At 44.6% G+C, this 15,354-nt stretch overlaps 1 protein-coding gene across 4 annotated transcripts; it reads right to left on the minus strand.

The window, feature by feature from the left end:
- Nucleotides 1-3,700: 3,700 nt before the first annotated feature.
- LOC127604148 (neuronal pentraxin-2-like) lies at nucleotides 3,701-15,353 on the minus strand. 4 transcript variants are annotated; one of them, XM_052071098.1, is made up of 7 exons: nucleotides 15,206-15,353; nucleotides 13,485-13,631; nucleotides 9,344-10,425; nucleotides 7,174-7,885; nucleotides 6,400-6,650; nucleotides 5,568-5,747; nucleotides 3,701-5,083 (listed from the first exon to the last, which is right to left on the minus strand). In XM_052071098.1, the coding sequence occupies exons 3-7, from the start codon at nucleotides 10,025-10,027 to the stop codon at nucleotides 4,874-4,876; spliced, it is 2,037 nt and encodes a 678-aa protein (XP_051927058.1). In that variant the 5' UTR covers nucleotides 10,028-10,425; nucleotides 13,485-13,631; nucleotides 15,206-15,353; the 3' UTR covers nucleotides 3,701-4,873. The 4 variants fall into 4 exon arrangements, with proteins under 4 accessions (XP_051927058.1, XP_051927060.1, XP_051927059.1 ...); XM_052071100.1 differs by lacking the exons at nucleotides 13,485-13,631; nucleotides 15,206-15,353 and adding an exon at nucleotides 12,744-13,119 and having other exon boundaries at nucleotides 7,174-7,745; nucleotides 7,797-7,885; XM_052071099.1 differs by lacking the exons at nucleotides 13,485-13,631; nucleotides 15,206-15,353 and adding an exon at nucleotides 12,744-13,117 and having other exon boundaries at nucleotides 9,344-10,347.
- Nucleotide 15,354: the final 1 nt, after the last annotated feature.

Below are 15,354 nucleotides of genomic sequence, written 5' to 3' on the forward strand. Positions count from 1 at the left end.
TTTGGTGCCTCTTATTTTATTGCTATTTTTTCATCGCTATGGATTTTTCACTGCGATTGGCTGGCAACCGGTTCAGGGGGTCCCCCCCGCCGACTGCCTGAAGATGGGCTCCAGCACCCCATGGATGGATGAATGGATGGATTGAATTGTCTTTTTTTTTTTGCAAACATTTCCTTGCTGGCGAATATGTCGCCCACATTTTTGCACTCTCAATTTGTCGCAATTGTGTCACCTCTACCATTGGTCCGTGTCACATTTGTTAATTAGATATTACGTTTCGAAGCGAATGTTAAAAATAGAAATATGACTGGTTGCTTGATTTTTGTTTAAAAACGGAAACACTAAAATTGAAATGCTGGTTAAATTTCTCGGTTATTGTCCGGAACAGGTAAGAGTAGTTTCAGTTTATATTTCTACTGTACAACGAAATCGAATATTGCACTATAAACAAATGGAGTGAGGCACGTCTACTGTATTTAGTTTGTTACCGGAAGTTGTCACTGACAGTATTTACTCCATTGACCAGGAGATGGTGACAGTGCGGCGCCTGAAGACGAAGTTTTTTGTAGTGATAGACTACGTTGAACAACTCCTCGGCATATGATTCACTTAGATTTTTGTGACGTGAAGTGGAAGCTCCAATTTCTCCGGGAAGCCAAAGCAGTCATCATGACAGGTCACATGATGGCGCAGGTGTGCAAAGCGCTTTTGAACTAGCAGAAGAAAAAGAAAAGTTGGATTGGCGGATGTGACGTTAGTCCTACCGTTCAATTTGTGACAGGTGTGCACAAGTGCGGCAAGATGGTGGTCGCCATATGCGCGAGACCTCAAATTATTCTTTTGCCTCTTCTCAATAATGTTTTGTTTTTACGTTGAAAACGTGTGATTTATTATTTCTGAAGTAATTTCTTATTTCGACGTCTTTGTCCAATTTGTAAGGGCCAGACTGCAAAGTGTAACATTAATGTGTGTCATTAAAAAACTGCTAAGTTCTGCTCGGGCTGCGCCGCCATTTTGGGACTGCAAACTTAGAAAATGTGGCCGATTTGAGATAAGTTTTCCTCGCCTAAAAATACTTGTTTACTTGTATTGTTAACATGAGGTTGTAGAGTAGGGTAACCATGTCTTAATTTCCAAAAAAGGACACTGCACCCGGCCTCAGGATTCTGAAATGATATTCACTTTCTGTTAACTTTTTTTGTAAAACTAAAAATGAACTCATCCTCCTCCTATACAAAGTGAACTGGTCTTTCGATGGCCTTCGACACACTAACTTGAATTAAAACTGCTACTGTAGTTGGTATTTGTTAGTCTTGCAAAAGAAAATGCTGTCTTATATAAGTAATTCCTGTTCATTATTTTTCTGTTAAACAAAAAAAATGAATGCAGCATCCACCTCAATGAGTCACGGTGGACCTCCAACCACTGACAGGTACTGTTTCAGTGATTCGCAATACACTCCGAAACAAATTGTCAAGTTTCAGCTTGTTTGTGACATTCATGAATGCAACATTGAGTTGATAAAAAAAAACAAAGGATATTTTCTAAATTAATTACTTATTTTGACGTCTTAGTCCAATTGCAAGGGCCAGACTGAACAAATGTGCAACGTTCATCTGTTTCTAAAAAGACTGCTTTTGTGAATTCCACAGGAGAGCTGAAAAATGACATCCTCATTGTGAAGTCTTTTCACCAGTATTCAAAAGTTTGAGTTTCCCTACATGTTTGGCTCCCCCCAAAATGTCATTAGTTTCTGTAAAAAAAAAAATCCCCAAAACCATTGGAGACCTCGCAGTGGTTGCTTCTCAGGCTCTAACCAAAACAAAGTTAGGACATACAGGTTGGATAAGGTAAAAGTTAAATTTGTACCAATCTTGGGAATGGAGTTCACAGCAGGATTATCTCCTGGGGAAGAGTGAAGATATCTTTATCTTTGTCTCCTTGCATGAGCGAGTGTGAAGATCCCAAAACAGCAACAGTCCCTAACTCATGGCGTTGGAAGTTCTCGTGAAAATGGGGCTATTGCTGTGGATTACATGTAAGAGCAAAATAGAGTGAACATCACTCCCTGTTTTGTAGGTTTACATGTAAACGCACACCAGGGAGAAGCACTTCTACTGCGACATCTTTGTCATCAAGGTGTTATTGGTATGCCACACCAGGAAGCACACAGGCGAGTCGCCATTTTGCCACGCTGTGTGGGGCAAGTGCTTCTCGGGCCGCCAGAAGCCCTTCTCGTGCCCTCTCTGTTGGAAGAGCTCCGTCAAGGCGCACATATTGCGACACGTGAAGACGCACTCTGGAGAGAAAATCTTCAGTTGCCATGCGTGTCACCTGAGGTCCTCGTGCAAGTACCAGATGGACAAGGCCCCGTTTGCGCTTGGCGGCAGCAACGCACGGTGAAGACCAAAGTCGTCGTGACGACTTGAGGTGAGGTGAACCATTTTATGCATTTGTCCGTTTTCTCTACCGTGGACAACTTGCTTTACCGACACATTTCTAGTTGAGCAACGTTTTTGGCATTGTGGAATTGCTCTGTTTTGCTTCACACAGCGTGAATTTTGTCCTGCTCTATGTGTCACTTTCATATTTGCTTATTGTCATTTTTTTCTTCCAAATGGATACTTTTGTTCAGTCCCCATCGAAATGATTGACCCATCTAAAGTACATCTTCATGAAATCAAATCAAAATGAAAATGCAGAAGAATGCCCTTTTCAAATCAGAAAAGGCTGCAAATTGGAAGAAAAAAAATCTGCTTCACTTTGGTCGGTCGGTTGGCTTAATTTTCTACATATATACGTTTATTTGTAAAGTGTCAAGATAAACTCAGTCCGTTTCCATCGTTGTTTCACAAAACAAGTCTGGCCACAGTTCTTTGGTACTGTGGTCACGACCTTTTTGCACTCATTATTTGAAAAAAAAGCACTTGTAAATTACAAACAAAACCATCACTTGAAAAAATACAAGAAAAAGGGATGGATGTTTGCATTTGGTAGACTCGCATACAGGATGAAGAATCAGTGTAGAGCACCTCCTAGCGTCCCCTGGTGGGACTGCATGCAGGTATCAAAGCACTCCCATGGGCTCAACATCCATTTAAGCGGAGGAGGAAACATTGTTCAAAATAAACGCAACTTAATTTAACTTGCTGACGCCCTTGACAAATGACAATGTCTTCTATGTTCAAGTTTTGAGGGTATTGCGATTTGGCTGACGTGACTGTGGATGGAACCCCCCTGTCGTATGTTACCTTAAATTATTTACCGCCAAAGACGCACTCATAAATATACTATATCAAATGTGCACCAAAGGTGAGGAGGAGTGAGTCCTTTTTCTCATTCATCCTCTGTCAACATGCAGTGGGATAAATAAGTTATATATGTGTTGCATATTATTTCACGAAAAGAACACTCATCTGTCATTTGGCCGTCTATTAGCATCACTTGGCATTACTGTACAAGGAAAAAAAACATTTACAGCTGGAAATATGGTCCTGATGCAAACAAACACTATCGCTTTGGTGACAAGATTCAAGGATAACCCAGGGGTGTCCAACCCCCACCCTCCCAATGGAACCTGCGCGCGCGTGTGTGTGTGTATATATCCTAAGCAATATCATAAGCAAGCAAGTAAGCAGTGTGTGTATATATATATATATATAAACAAACATTGGCTGCAAATGGCCCAGGGATAGTGCAAAGTGCCACATTTTTTGGGGGGGACCCCAAAAATTGTATTTATATATATATATATATATATATATATATATATATATATATATATATATATATTGTTAAACTGTTAGCAGATCAACATGCAATCCTTCACCTGGGTTGCCCGGGCGACAAAGGTGTGTGTGTGTGTGTGAGCGAGCAGAGAATTAGGCGGGATCATGGGCGCGCATCAGTGGTGCTAAATCTCTTATAAGCTATGGGTGGCTGTGGGAACGTTAGCCTTTAGTGCAGTGGCATGTTGAAGTAAGGTTAGCGCTGACCGAGCGCCTCAAGTGCCGCTTACGCAATCGACTCATCCAATTACATGCACAGAACCGAACACTGGTAACCAGTCTTTTGACACACTCGTCGATAATTGCCGTCCCGTGCCAAATATGGCTTGAATATTGTCGTGCAAATTGTCTTGGTTGACCAAAGTCACCGATGAGATCCAACCTGAGTTGAGTTCAAGTATCCCAGCCTTTTGGAAGGAGCAACTTCAGGCGGCTCGGGTATTGGGTCAGGGTGCATCCCGGACACTTCCTCAGTGAAGAGTTCCTGGCACGGCCCAAGGACATCCTGGCGGGACTCTTTTTGGTTTTGTTGCAAGCTAGGTTTTTAAGTTGGGGTTTCAGGTTAGCATTTTAACCCTTTTATGCACGAATAATGACAACCGGTAACCTGATAAACTGTCCACTGTAGTAACCGCTGTCTCTGAAAGAGTTCAATTGTGGTGACAAGTTTGAAGTTGGGCTGGCAAAGTGTCCCGTAAGGATTAGAGGGTTGGCAAGTCCAGGTGGTGAGTTAGAGTAGCAAGCTTGGCAGGCAAGTTATGATTTGAAGTTATTGTTGTAATTTTGGTTGGTAAATTACTCTTTGGGGTTCGGGTGGCAAGTCAGGTTTGAAGTTAGGTTGGCAAATTAGGTTTTGAAATGACGGCCATCGTTCATCACATACTTGGCGCTTCTCACCGGCCTCAAGTCGTTGTGAAAAGGTGGAAAACCGAGTCGCTGTACGCGGCCGTGCCGCAAACACAACATCCACGCGCCGTCCGGGATGTGCTCAGCCCACTCGACATCCTGACCATTCTAGATAAAGCATGCAAGTTGGGAATGGAGGTCGTCTGGTCCTGGTCTGGAGAAGGCTGATCGCCGGGGCCTCAGGGGCAAGGGTCGAAGGGGAACTCTGCCAGGCCGCCGTGCAGCTCCACGCCTTCCTCCTCCCACGATACAACGTCACCCGGAATGTGGGCCCCGCACGACGCCTGCCCGTGGATCTCGGACGGCGTCAGCACTCGCGACCACACGTGCACGTCTGACAGCTCGCCTGTAAACGACTGCGTCACGTCGAAGCCGCCGCCCAGGGTGTCCTGCGCAAAAATGCCAATACGCGTCACTCGCTCATCAATGCATTCATCATAGCATTTTCCAAGCGTATTTTCCCAGTCTCATCAGCATCGGCTGCATATTTTGTTTTTTGTCAGTCTATTTATTAGCTTCTTTTAGGATATTTGTTCACGTGAATCTTGGTGTGTTTGTTAGCATTATTCTAGCATATTTGTTGGCATCATGTCAGCAGATTTATGAGCAAATTATTTTGTTAACATTTCTTAGCAGTTTAACCTGTCGACAATGACCAAATTTTTGCTCATTTTATTAGCATTGAATTATGTTTATTGGCCAAGTATGTACAACACAGAAGGAACTCGTCTTCCTTCGTATAGGCTACACCAACAGCTCGCCTGTCTAATTGTTTGCATATAGATTTGCAATTTCTGCGCAGATTCATTAATATATCCTGATTTTTTTTTATGAACAATTTTTAAGTGAGAGAGTGGGAAACAAATGTCTCACCTGCTCTTGTCCGAGAAGAAACATCCCTCCAGGTTTGATGGCGTGCCAGGCCGCCAGGTTCTGACCCGATCCTTTCCTGGCCCCGTCCTGGTAGACCTCCCACACGCCGTCACGCGTGGCCCATGTCACACACACGTGGTGCCACTTCCTGTCGCTCATTGTGACTGGCAAAGTCACCGCCTGCCGCAACGCGGATTGGTTGTTAGTGTTTCCTTAACATGTTTACCAGCATTTTATCAGGAAATTTAAATTCACTGTTAAATGGTTTTAGCGTTCTATAAGCATAAATAATTTTTTTGGTAGCATGTTTATCATCATTATGGAAGCATGCTGATTAGAGTCCTAATGTTTCCACTGGAACATTTTAGTTTAAGAGGGGCGTTGTGTGTTTCGTCAGCCAAGCGTTAAGACAAACATGACGCTCTTGGCAAATAATTAGGTCAATCAATTAGGCTTAAAAGGATTAATCCCTGCAATTCTTTGTTTCGCTGGCGGGAGAGAAGGAGAAAAAAAAAATTCTAATAGAAATACCCGCCTTCTGTTTGGTGGAAAAGCGAGCTGGTGCTTTGCAGAATGAAAGATTAGCAAATTAAAATAATCCAAAAATTCATTAAACTTTCATATGGGTGACAGGATAGGGCTTATTTGCAGATATGTCTTCTTCCTGTGATTTTTGTAGGGACCGGTCTGTTGTTTTTGTATATGTACGCCGCCCTTGACTGTCTACCTGACATTGAATAGTGTGCCAATATTTGCCCTGATATTAGCCAGGTTTACACAGAGACTTTTTTGTTGATCTGATTGAAATTGTTCTGAATGAAGAGTTGACAACCTTGTCGTTGACTAGCAGCTCCATTGGGTTGGTACCCCACTCGATGAGCACCAATTCGTTGGCCTGGCCCGGCACGGCGTAGGAGAACGGCGTGCCCATCCCGGGGCCGTCGCCCACCTTCAGGCGCAGGCAGACTGTGAGGGCGAAAAGCTCGGTTGCGAGGGAGCGCTTCATCCTGGCATACATGTAATTGGTCCTCATGGGGAAGTCCAATAGGAAGGCACCGGAGCTCTTCAGCCTCTTGTGGCCTCCTGTGGACACATTCGGGTTCCACCTTTTTATGTCATGCGTGTGTTGTTACCCTATACTTCAAATCAGCAATGAAATGTGCCTCAAGGTTTAGCTTTGAGTCCACTTCCTTTTTGGATTCTTAAGTAGCTCCGTGCACTTCCCAGTTCCATATACAGTAGCACCTTAGTGCCCCTATTTTCAAATGATCATCCATGGCTTGGCGGATTTTATTTTATTTTATTTTTTGCTAGAATAATGATATAGTCGATTGAATGAAGAGCAGCAAAAAAAAAAAATAATAATAAGCGGGTCCATTGCCTATGCCCTATCACCCTTTTGCTTGATGTGACAAACTGTTAAATCACAGATACAAACTTAAAAGATTCAATGAGCAGGGAGAAGGTGCTAAAACTCCCGAACCGACTGACTCCAGATTCCTGATGTTAATCACTTGGCCACATCCGCTCACATAACAATCTCACCTGAAAGCCAAATGCCCTGAACATTTAGTGATGAGTGCATGCATAATTGAACCATGCTAACCATGCTCAGAGGGGCCGTGGTGCAACTGGCTGAGGACGGACTCCAGTTTGCTGTGTCCGGCATTACGCATGCTTGTTTCTTTGCTGCTGAATGGAAGTCGCTGAGGGAGGCGGCGGTGGTCGTCGTGGTGATCGTCATGGTGATCGTGGTGACCGTCGCCGTGATTGTCGTGACGAGCGCCGTGACGATCGTCGTGGTGATCGTCGCGGTGGCCTTCGTGATGACTCCCGTGGTGATTGTCGCGGTGGCCGTACGGGTTGCTGTGATGGTTGACATAGCGGCCAGAATGGCGGCTGCTGCCGTGCCAGTCGCGGTGGTTGTAGCGAGGATCGGTATGTCGAGTGTGGTGGTCGCTGTGGTGGTTGGAGTGATGGCTCCTGCGGTGGCTGCTGTGGTAGTCGTTGTGGCGACCGTTACCATGGTGTTCTTCGCGGTGGTCATCGTGGTGGTCATCGTGACGATTGTCATGGTGATCGTCATCGTGATGATTGTCACGGTGGTGGTCGTCGTGGTGATTGTCGTGATGATCGTCGTGGTGGTCGTCGTGGTGGTCGTCGTGGTGATCGTCGTGGTGGTCGTCGTGGTGGTCGTCGTGGTGGTCGTCATCGTGGTGGTCCCTGTAATAACTGCGCAGCTGCTCCTCCAGAGCGTTGATTTTGCGCTGGAGGAGTTCTCTCAAGGAGCTGGAGTAGGAGCTGGAAGAGTTCCTTGCCTGAACACACAAACATTTCAGGTTGGAAAAGTTTATGTTGAGTCTTTGTGTTTCTGAAAGATCAAGAAGAGTCGGGTTTTTTTGCTGTCTGCCTCACATTTCTGAGTATATTGGATCTATACTTTTCCTATTTGACCTTTACAATTAAATTAATGGTGGCTGCACATCAATAGTTCATTTCTAAGGACATGGAAAACCGGTGGGTCTTGGTTTGAATCTTGTTCCGTACAAAATGTTTCCAAAAAAAAAAGGTCCACTTCCAGTCTGCGAGTGCTTGCATTATTTATTTAATTTTTTCTTGATAGTCTGACTTTCTCCCACATCCCAAGAATATAATCAGTTAATGAAAACTTGAATTGGTCCGTAGGTGTGAATGTAATGCATGAATGCTTTTTATTTTTTTGTCTCGCTGTGACTCGAGATTGACTTGTGACCACTCCAGAGTGGAGCACCTCTCTTGGCCAAAGTCAGACTGTTAAAGGCTCCAGTTCAGCCTCCATATGAGTGAGGGTAAACGGTATAGAAAACGGATGGGCATGTTCGTTCCTCTTTCCTCTCCCTGGCTCGCCGTCAGCTTCTTCACCAGAAAATCCGGCTTTGTTCCCTGCCAGGGCATGCTGCGATTAATAGCCTCGTCAGGTGGGATGAAGCTAAGTAGATGCGACTCTGGCTCGTGCCCCTCAGGGAGGACAGCGACGCGGACTTCCTGGGAGAGGAGGGAGGTTGTGGGGAGTCAATCCTGGCTTGGCTTCAAGTTTGCCCCTCTTCTGTCGATGGAATTCTAACAGATTCTTGCTTGAGCCTACCTGAACTAATAGGCAGACTTCCAGTCTTTTCAAGGATTTCCCTCAGGAGCTTCACGGGGGCTTGGGATGACTGACTTTAGGTGTGCAAATGTTGGGAATTGTACTCGTGGACTAAAACCTTTCGCCGAACATCAAATATCCTCTTTGCTGTCTGAAGAGCATTTAAAGTCAGCTTTGCTGCCATTTTCACAAGTTTGACCCCATAGTTGAGGCTGTCTTCACATCACCGCAGCGCAATTATCACCTTGTCTTGTCATGGAAATTGAATTATTTCCTGAATGACTATATTGAGTCTTTCTTTCACTACATTTAATCACTCCCTTTATTTTGTTACAACTTTAAGGTGATTCTAGCTACTGCCCAGAGAGCCAGATTGGCTGCACATATCCCGGTAGGTGTTCTGACGGATCGCCAGGTCTGTTGCTTGGTCTTACATAAATGGCACACATTGCCTTAACATGGCACCATGAAGGTCTGTGTCGATTGTGTCCTGAGAAACAGGACTACGTCTCATCCGGTTGTGACCCAAATTTTGCTGTAATTTGCTCCTTGGCTACAGACAACCAAAGTCTGGGGTCAAGAAAATATATCTCTCAAATTTACATTCTACAAAATTCCTCAGCTGAAGGTGTCGTGTCTCTCTGTGATTTACCTGCAAGTTCTCCAGACGTTCCTTCAGCGTCTGCAGGGTCTTCCCTGTCTGCTCCGGCGAGAAGGAACCATGTTTGGCATGCGAATCCCAGTGATGGGGGTCTGACCTGTGGCTGCTGCCATGAGAGAAGTGGTGATCGCTGCCGTGATAGGACCCGTGATGTGAAGAGTGGCTGTCGTGGTGGTTGTCGTGATGGTCGTCGTGATGATTGTTGTGGTGGTTGTCGTAATGGTCGTTGTGATGGCCGTTGCTGTGGTGACCACCGAAGCCCTCGCACAAGGTGAGCTTGGCTGTAAGCTCCCTGATGGTTTCGCGCTGGTCCAGAATGGTCTCCTTCTGCCTCACCAGACTCTCACGGAGGTGCAAGATGGTGGTCTTGGCCTCATCCGAGATCAGGATTCGACTGCCGTGGCCATTGGTGTGGCCGTTGGCGCTGGGCCCGTGGGGCACGCTGGGTGGGGAGTAGCAGCTGGGGTCTGCTTCTGGGGGGATGGGAATGCACACAAATTTGGGGCTGGTGCCGTAGTCGTGCTCCGTGCCCAGCAAGCTCGCCGATGCTTCAGAGCAAAACAGGAAGTAGCAGGTAACGAGTGAGTGTAAGGTTAAGAAAACGACATATGTGGCACCCCGTATGTGCTTTGCAGACGAAATCTCCAGACCCGGATGACTGACGTCTCTCCCCATATTTGATTTGGGTCAAAATTACTCTTTGACCAATGACCTCAAGGTGCTGTGAGGCTTTCTCTTTCTGGGGAGCAACAGCATGGATCATTTGCACTGGATTTGAAGACGTCGAAGTAAAGCATGTCAACAGTGAACTTGTAACTTCCGTTCAAGATGAGTCAAGCCGACGCCTCAAGAATTCCATGAACAAGTCCTTGAGGACCAGCCTCCGGTGTTGCATGGCGCTTAACACAGATCTTGAGACATCCTTCCGCTGTGCCTGGAACAAACCGTTGGGCCTCGTCCAGCCAGGTGATCGGACTTGGCCCAGAGGACGTCCTCTGTTGGGGAGCCAAGATTAATCCATTTAAATTTGGCCTCCAACCATCAGATCCCAACGCAAGACTCAACACGATCGCCTGCATGCAGCACACACACAAGATATCCGGTATTTATGCACAGGTCAGGAACTGGCCGTGATATTGATGTTGTAGGTAGGAAAGTGCGGCACAAGTGAAAGCACGTTACTTCATGTCTGCCTTTTGAAAATCTCGCAGGAGAACAAAGTGGGCCACAGAGTAATTGGATGAGAAATTTACAAGTTAGCATTTTTGCAACATCTGCTTCAATCTCCTTGTGAGTGTTTTCATTTTGCATGAGCATGTATGGTGGCGGTGAAACTGGCTTGAAGCGAAAATGTTGTCTCGCAGCACCAAGTAATCACCCGACCAAGTTAAGGCTCTTCACTGTGGGGCATTCTTAAGTTGAAGAAAAAAATATCTCCTGCCAGTTTTGTGCTTTTGTGTTGCATTTCCAACGTGCTCACGTTTGCTAAGGGCGGTCCGGACAACGTCAATCCAAAGCATAACGAGCAGTCGGACCCATGAGAACCTTTTAATGAGGCGCTTTGTGCTTAGGTTGCTAATCTGACCGCGAGACCCGCTGTCGGATAATTCAAGACAACACTAGCTAGGATTTAGCAGACATGATACTGAGCTGAGGCACGCGGCCTCCCACATGAGCGACGCTGCTGCCGCACAACTTTGTGGATATTTCTTCTACGCTGAACATTTTTCGGCCACCCGATGTTCCGGTTTCAGAAGTAATATGAGAAAGTTAAAATGAAATTTCACTCGTTGTGCGGACGATAATTGATATTGCAACTCAAAATGAATAAAATATAATCCTGCCTCTTAATACAGTGGGGTCGGGGGATGATATATATATATATATATATATATATATATATATATATAATGGTTAGTGACAATGTGCATGTTTTGCTACTTTCTGAACTCTTTTCACTTCCAACGGTGAGATGATAAGCCGTCTCAAAAGCTTTGATTCCTATAGTAGCTATGAATAAAGCTGGTCAGTTTTTTTCTGACCGTCACCCGTGTTTTATATACAGTATATGTTTAATATGTAAAATCAAAAGCAATGAAATAGTACAAAAAGAGCACCGTAGATGTTCGTGTGTGTGTGTGTGTGTGTGCCGTCTCCCACAGAAACGAACAAGTTAGACATACAGGAGAGAGAAGCAGTGCGAGTTCATGTTGATGATGTATGTAAACAAAAATGCATGCAAAATGCCCATTTGTACCCCCGCCCCTAAAAAAGCAAAATAGTTTCCATTTGATCTCATCAAACATTAAGTTGACGTCGTGAGAGGCCTACCAAGCATGCATCTGCACCAGCCTTTGCCAAATGACAGGACCCAACATGTGTACTGAGTCAATATTTATCACTCATGTTCAATATTATGGTCATACGCATTCAATGTTTTAAAATTCATTATTTTTGTACAATTGCGTCCGACAGATGAACCGAAGGTCCACTTAGGATCTTGATCCAAATGGACAAATGAGTGCGTAAACTTGACATGGGTGGGTGGGCACTCCTGGCTCAACAGGGGTCACACGGTGGTTATCATGAAGGGGGGTGGGGGGGGTCACCATGACGACAGCAAATGCGTTCTCCAGTTTGCTTGTCATGATGATGTAAGATAACGTGTAGTCCCTTTGAATTTCGAACTGCGCCATGCTCCAGTTTTGATCTGTTATCGCATCCAAGTTCGGCTCAATGGAAACATCGGAGTGGTTTTTATGTGCACGTTGACAATTATTTGATTTGAACCAAAATGCTGATTCGGTTTTCAGCGTCAAAGGGTCCAAATGTGACTTAAAAATCAATCTTGAACCTTAAATGTAAAGTGTATGTCTTAACGGAGCAACTCCATTTTATTTATTTATTTTGTAATCCGAGAATTTACTTAATCACTTGTTGCATTAATTAGGCAATTGGAAAATTAAAATGACTTATTTTTTTTGTCCTATTAATTGTTGTAAATAACACAATGAACATTGGTAAAATCAACAGCATGCGTATTTTTAACGTAATTTCACAATCCCACAGAAAACAAACACAAAAAAACAAAGCAATGTCCTTACTAAATAATCGCATTTCTTCTTTGCGTCTGTGAAAATCGTCAACTGTGTTTGGGTGATCGTAATTTGCCAAAGTTGAATTGAAGCAAATGTTTGAATTTTTCTTGTTTTGAGAGAATGCCATGGGCAATTATGCCCTGATGATATGATGTGACAAATGTCATTTGATGTCAATGATTGGTGTTGTTTTTTTTTAACCTTATCTCCAAATGGCGCATCTGTTCCTTGGAAAAACCCCAAATTGGCCCACCAACGCAAGTTTGCCGAGTTACAATTAAATGCAGACTCACATCATGTCCACGCACAGTGCAAGAGCTCGCCAATGAAAACGCAGGTCCAGTCAAGTCTGTCACGTTTTTCCTCGAAACATTCCACAAAAAACGTCCTGGAACGTGAATGCGCAGGCCAGGGTCCTACTGATCAGCTTGAGGAGGATTGTTGCCTTGAGCTGGATAAAATTCACTCTCTCTTTCTCTCTCTCTCTCTCTCTCTCTCTCTCTCTCTCTCACACACCCCCATTTGAGCCCACACGTGCTAGCTCGCATCAAAACAGTTCAACCTCAGCCACGCTGTAAACAAAAACATCAGCCACTCAGCATGAAATGTGACTGGTCGCCAGTCAGTGTCAGGCCACATAGACAAACAATGGACTGGTCGCTATACACTTTCCCACTTACTGTATATCAACTATTGAGACGCATCGCAGCTTCAATATTATTTGCCGATGACCTCATCTCGATTTGGAGGTGAGGTGTTTTGAGTTTGACACTTCTAGGATTGTAAATCGTGACTTACGGAAGTGAGGTTGACATTTCGCTGCCAGTTTTGTCCTGATGGGCTTTGCTTTCATTTCACTCTTGATGGTTCTGACGTCATGATGCAGACCAATCCTTGAGTAGCACTTGCCTTCCAAGAGAACATGTAGAATCGCATTCCTACTAATGAAATGTGCATGTAGAGCTTCTCCTGGTACTACCGGTGCAACTGGACCCCACACACTGGGGTGTTTTCACCGTAGAGATGGATAATACCGTGAAAACACCGAACCGGCATTCATATAGCTGTCCAAGTGTCCAAATGACCTCGCCCTCATCTGTCATCTTGGCAGGTGACACTTCAAGTTGGCGCCGCCTGGCGGCCGACACTCTCCTCTGCATGCTTCTCCATCTCAGCATTGCCTGCAGACCACACACACAAATAAAAACTTAAATTGAAACAACACAAATGAAACTCAGGCTTCAAACCCTCATTTGAAAATCTTGTCTAAAACTTCAAAGTTTTAACCCTACTTTGAATTCCTACCCTAAGCTTCAAACCTTATCACCCGAAACCACATTTGACACTCAGGCTTAAAAACCTCAATGCTTGGCTTCAGTGAAGCTCTAATTTGTCTTTTGAAAGCCAGACTTGAAACCCTACTTTGAGAAGCTGACCCGAGATTTGAAACCCTCCTTTCAAACAGTAACCCGTGTTTGAAACCCAACACCTGAGGTCAAAACCCCAAATGTTGCTGGGATCAGCTACTACTCACCACCTCACACTTGTACAACGCATACGCACACAGATTAGTGTCCTTCACTCCCCGCCCCCTACCCCACAGTGGGGTCAGCTCTGATGTCATTAACAGGTGGGAAACAGAAATAGACTCTCACACATGAACCACACTCAGACACACACATACACACACACACACACACACACACACACACACACACACACACACACACACAGACACATATACAATGCAGTTCAGCAGCTTGTTAATATTGTTGTTGTGTTTACGAGAGAACACGGTGAAAGTTATGCGTGGGGCGTCAACATTTGGGGGGCCGGCGGTAGAGCTGGGGAGGACTCCAGTCACATTACTCGTACTAAGTCTCCCTTGTACTCTGTGCCGACGTTGTGACAGAATTCTGACCACGCCAGTCATCAGCAAACAAGATTTTGATTCACTTCCTGCTCCAGTAGTGAACGTTTTCAGATTTTGCTATATCTAAATAAATAAATACTGCCATTATCAGTGCAAATTAGGTTTGTGTATCATAACATGCAAAGGCTGTATTAGGAGCTCTGAGGAATCCCTATGAGATTACAGTGGTGCTTTGAGATAACAGTACGCCATTTCGGGATTGCGCGTCTTTCTATCAAGTCGAAGAAAAAAATTGGTCAAAATGATCATGCTCATTTCTTGCAAAATGATAAGTTGCGTCTTTTGTGTCTCAAATTTTTGCGTAGAAGTTGAGGCGAAAACGAATCAGCTGAGCAGCTCTCAAGTCAAAGCAAAAAAAATTGACAAAAGCGGCTTGTATCTGGGAAAAACTCCGAAGTTGGATAGATCGCTGATGCTCCCAATGTTTTCCTCGCGAAATTCATGTGGACACAAGTACTCCAGCGAAGGCTGCAACTAAGGATTATTTCAATCATTGATTAATCTGTCACTTATTTTGTCAATCAATAAATAGAATAAAAAGAACAAGTTTGAATTTACATCCCGGGATTATTTCAACTTGACAGTGCCAAAACCAGATGACAGAAATGTCCTGTTTGATGAGAGGCTAAAATTTCAAGGATGGGGACAATTTTCAATCCAGGTCTGTAACTTTGAACGATTCATCGATGATCAAAATATTCTCATTATTTTAACGTGGCAATTGTCGATGAATCGTCATGACGTGAGGACTAACTCATGCATGTTGAGAGAGGATGTGAATTTTGGTTGCAGATTTTCAGATTTGCCTTGACATTTGCTCACCTCAACCAGGGCTTTCTTGTTTTTCAACTGAGAGGTTGCGACTCGCGACGATGGGGCAGTTGGGGTTCAGTGGGTGTCAGCGGCCTCCCGCTTGGCGGCATTCCTGACTGTCAGCTCAGGTCCCGCGAGGCGTCTTTGGGCTGGCCTAT

This window comes from Hippocampus zosterae, chromosome 7, assembly GCF_025434085.1.
Source record: "Hippocampus zosterae strain Florida chromosome 7, ASM2543408v3, whole genome shotgun sequence".
NCBI lineage: Eukaryota > Metazoa > Chordata > Actinopteri > Syngnathiformes > Syngnathidae > Hippocampus > Hippocampus zosterae.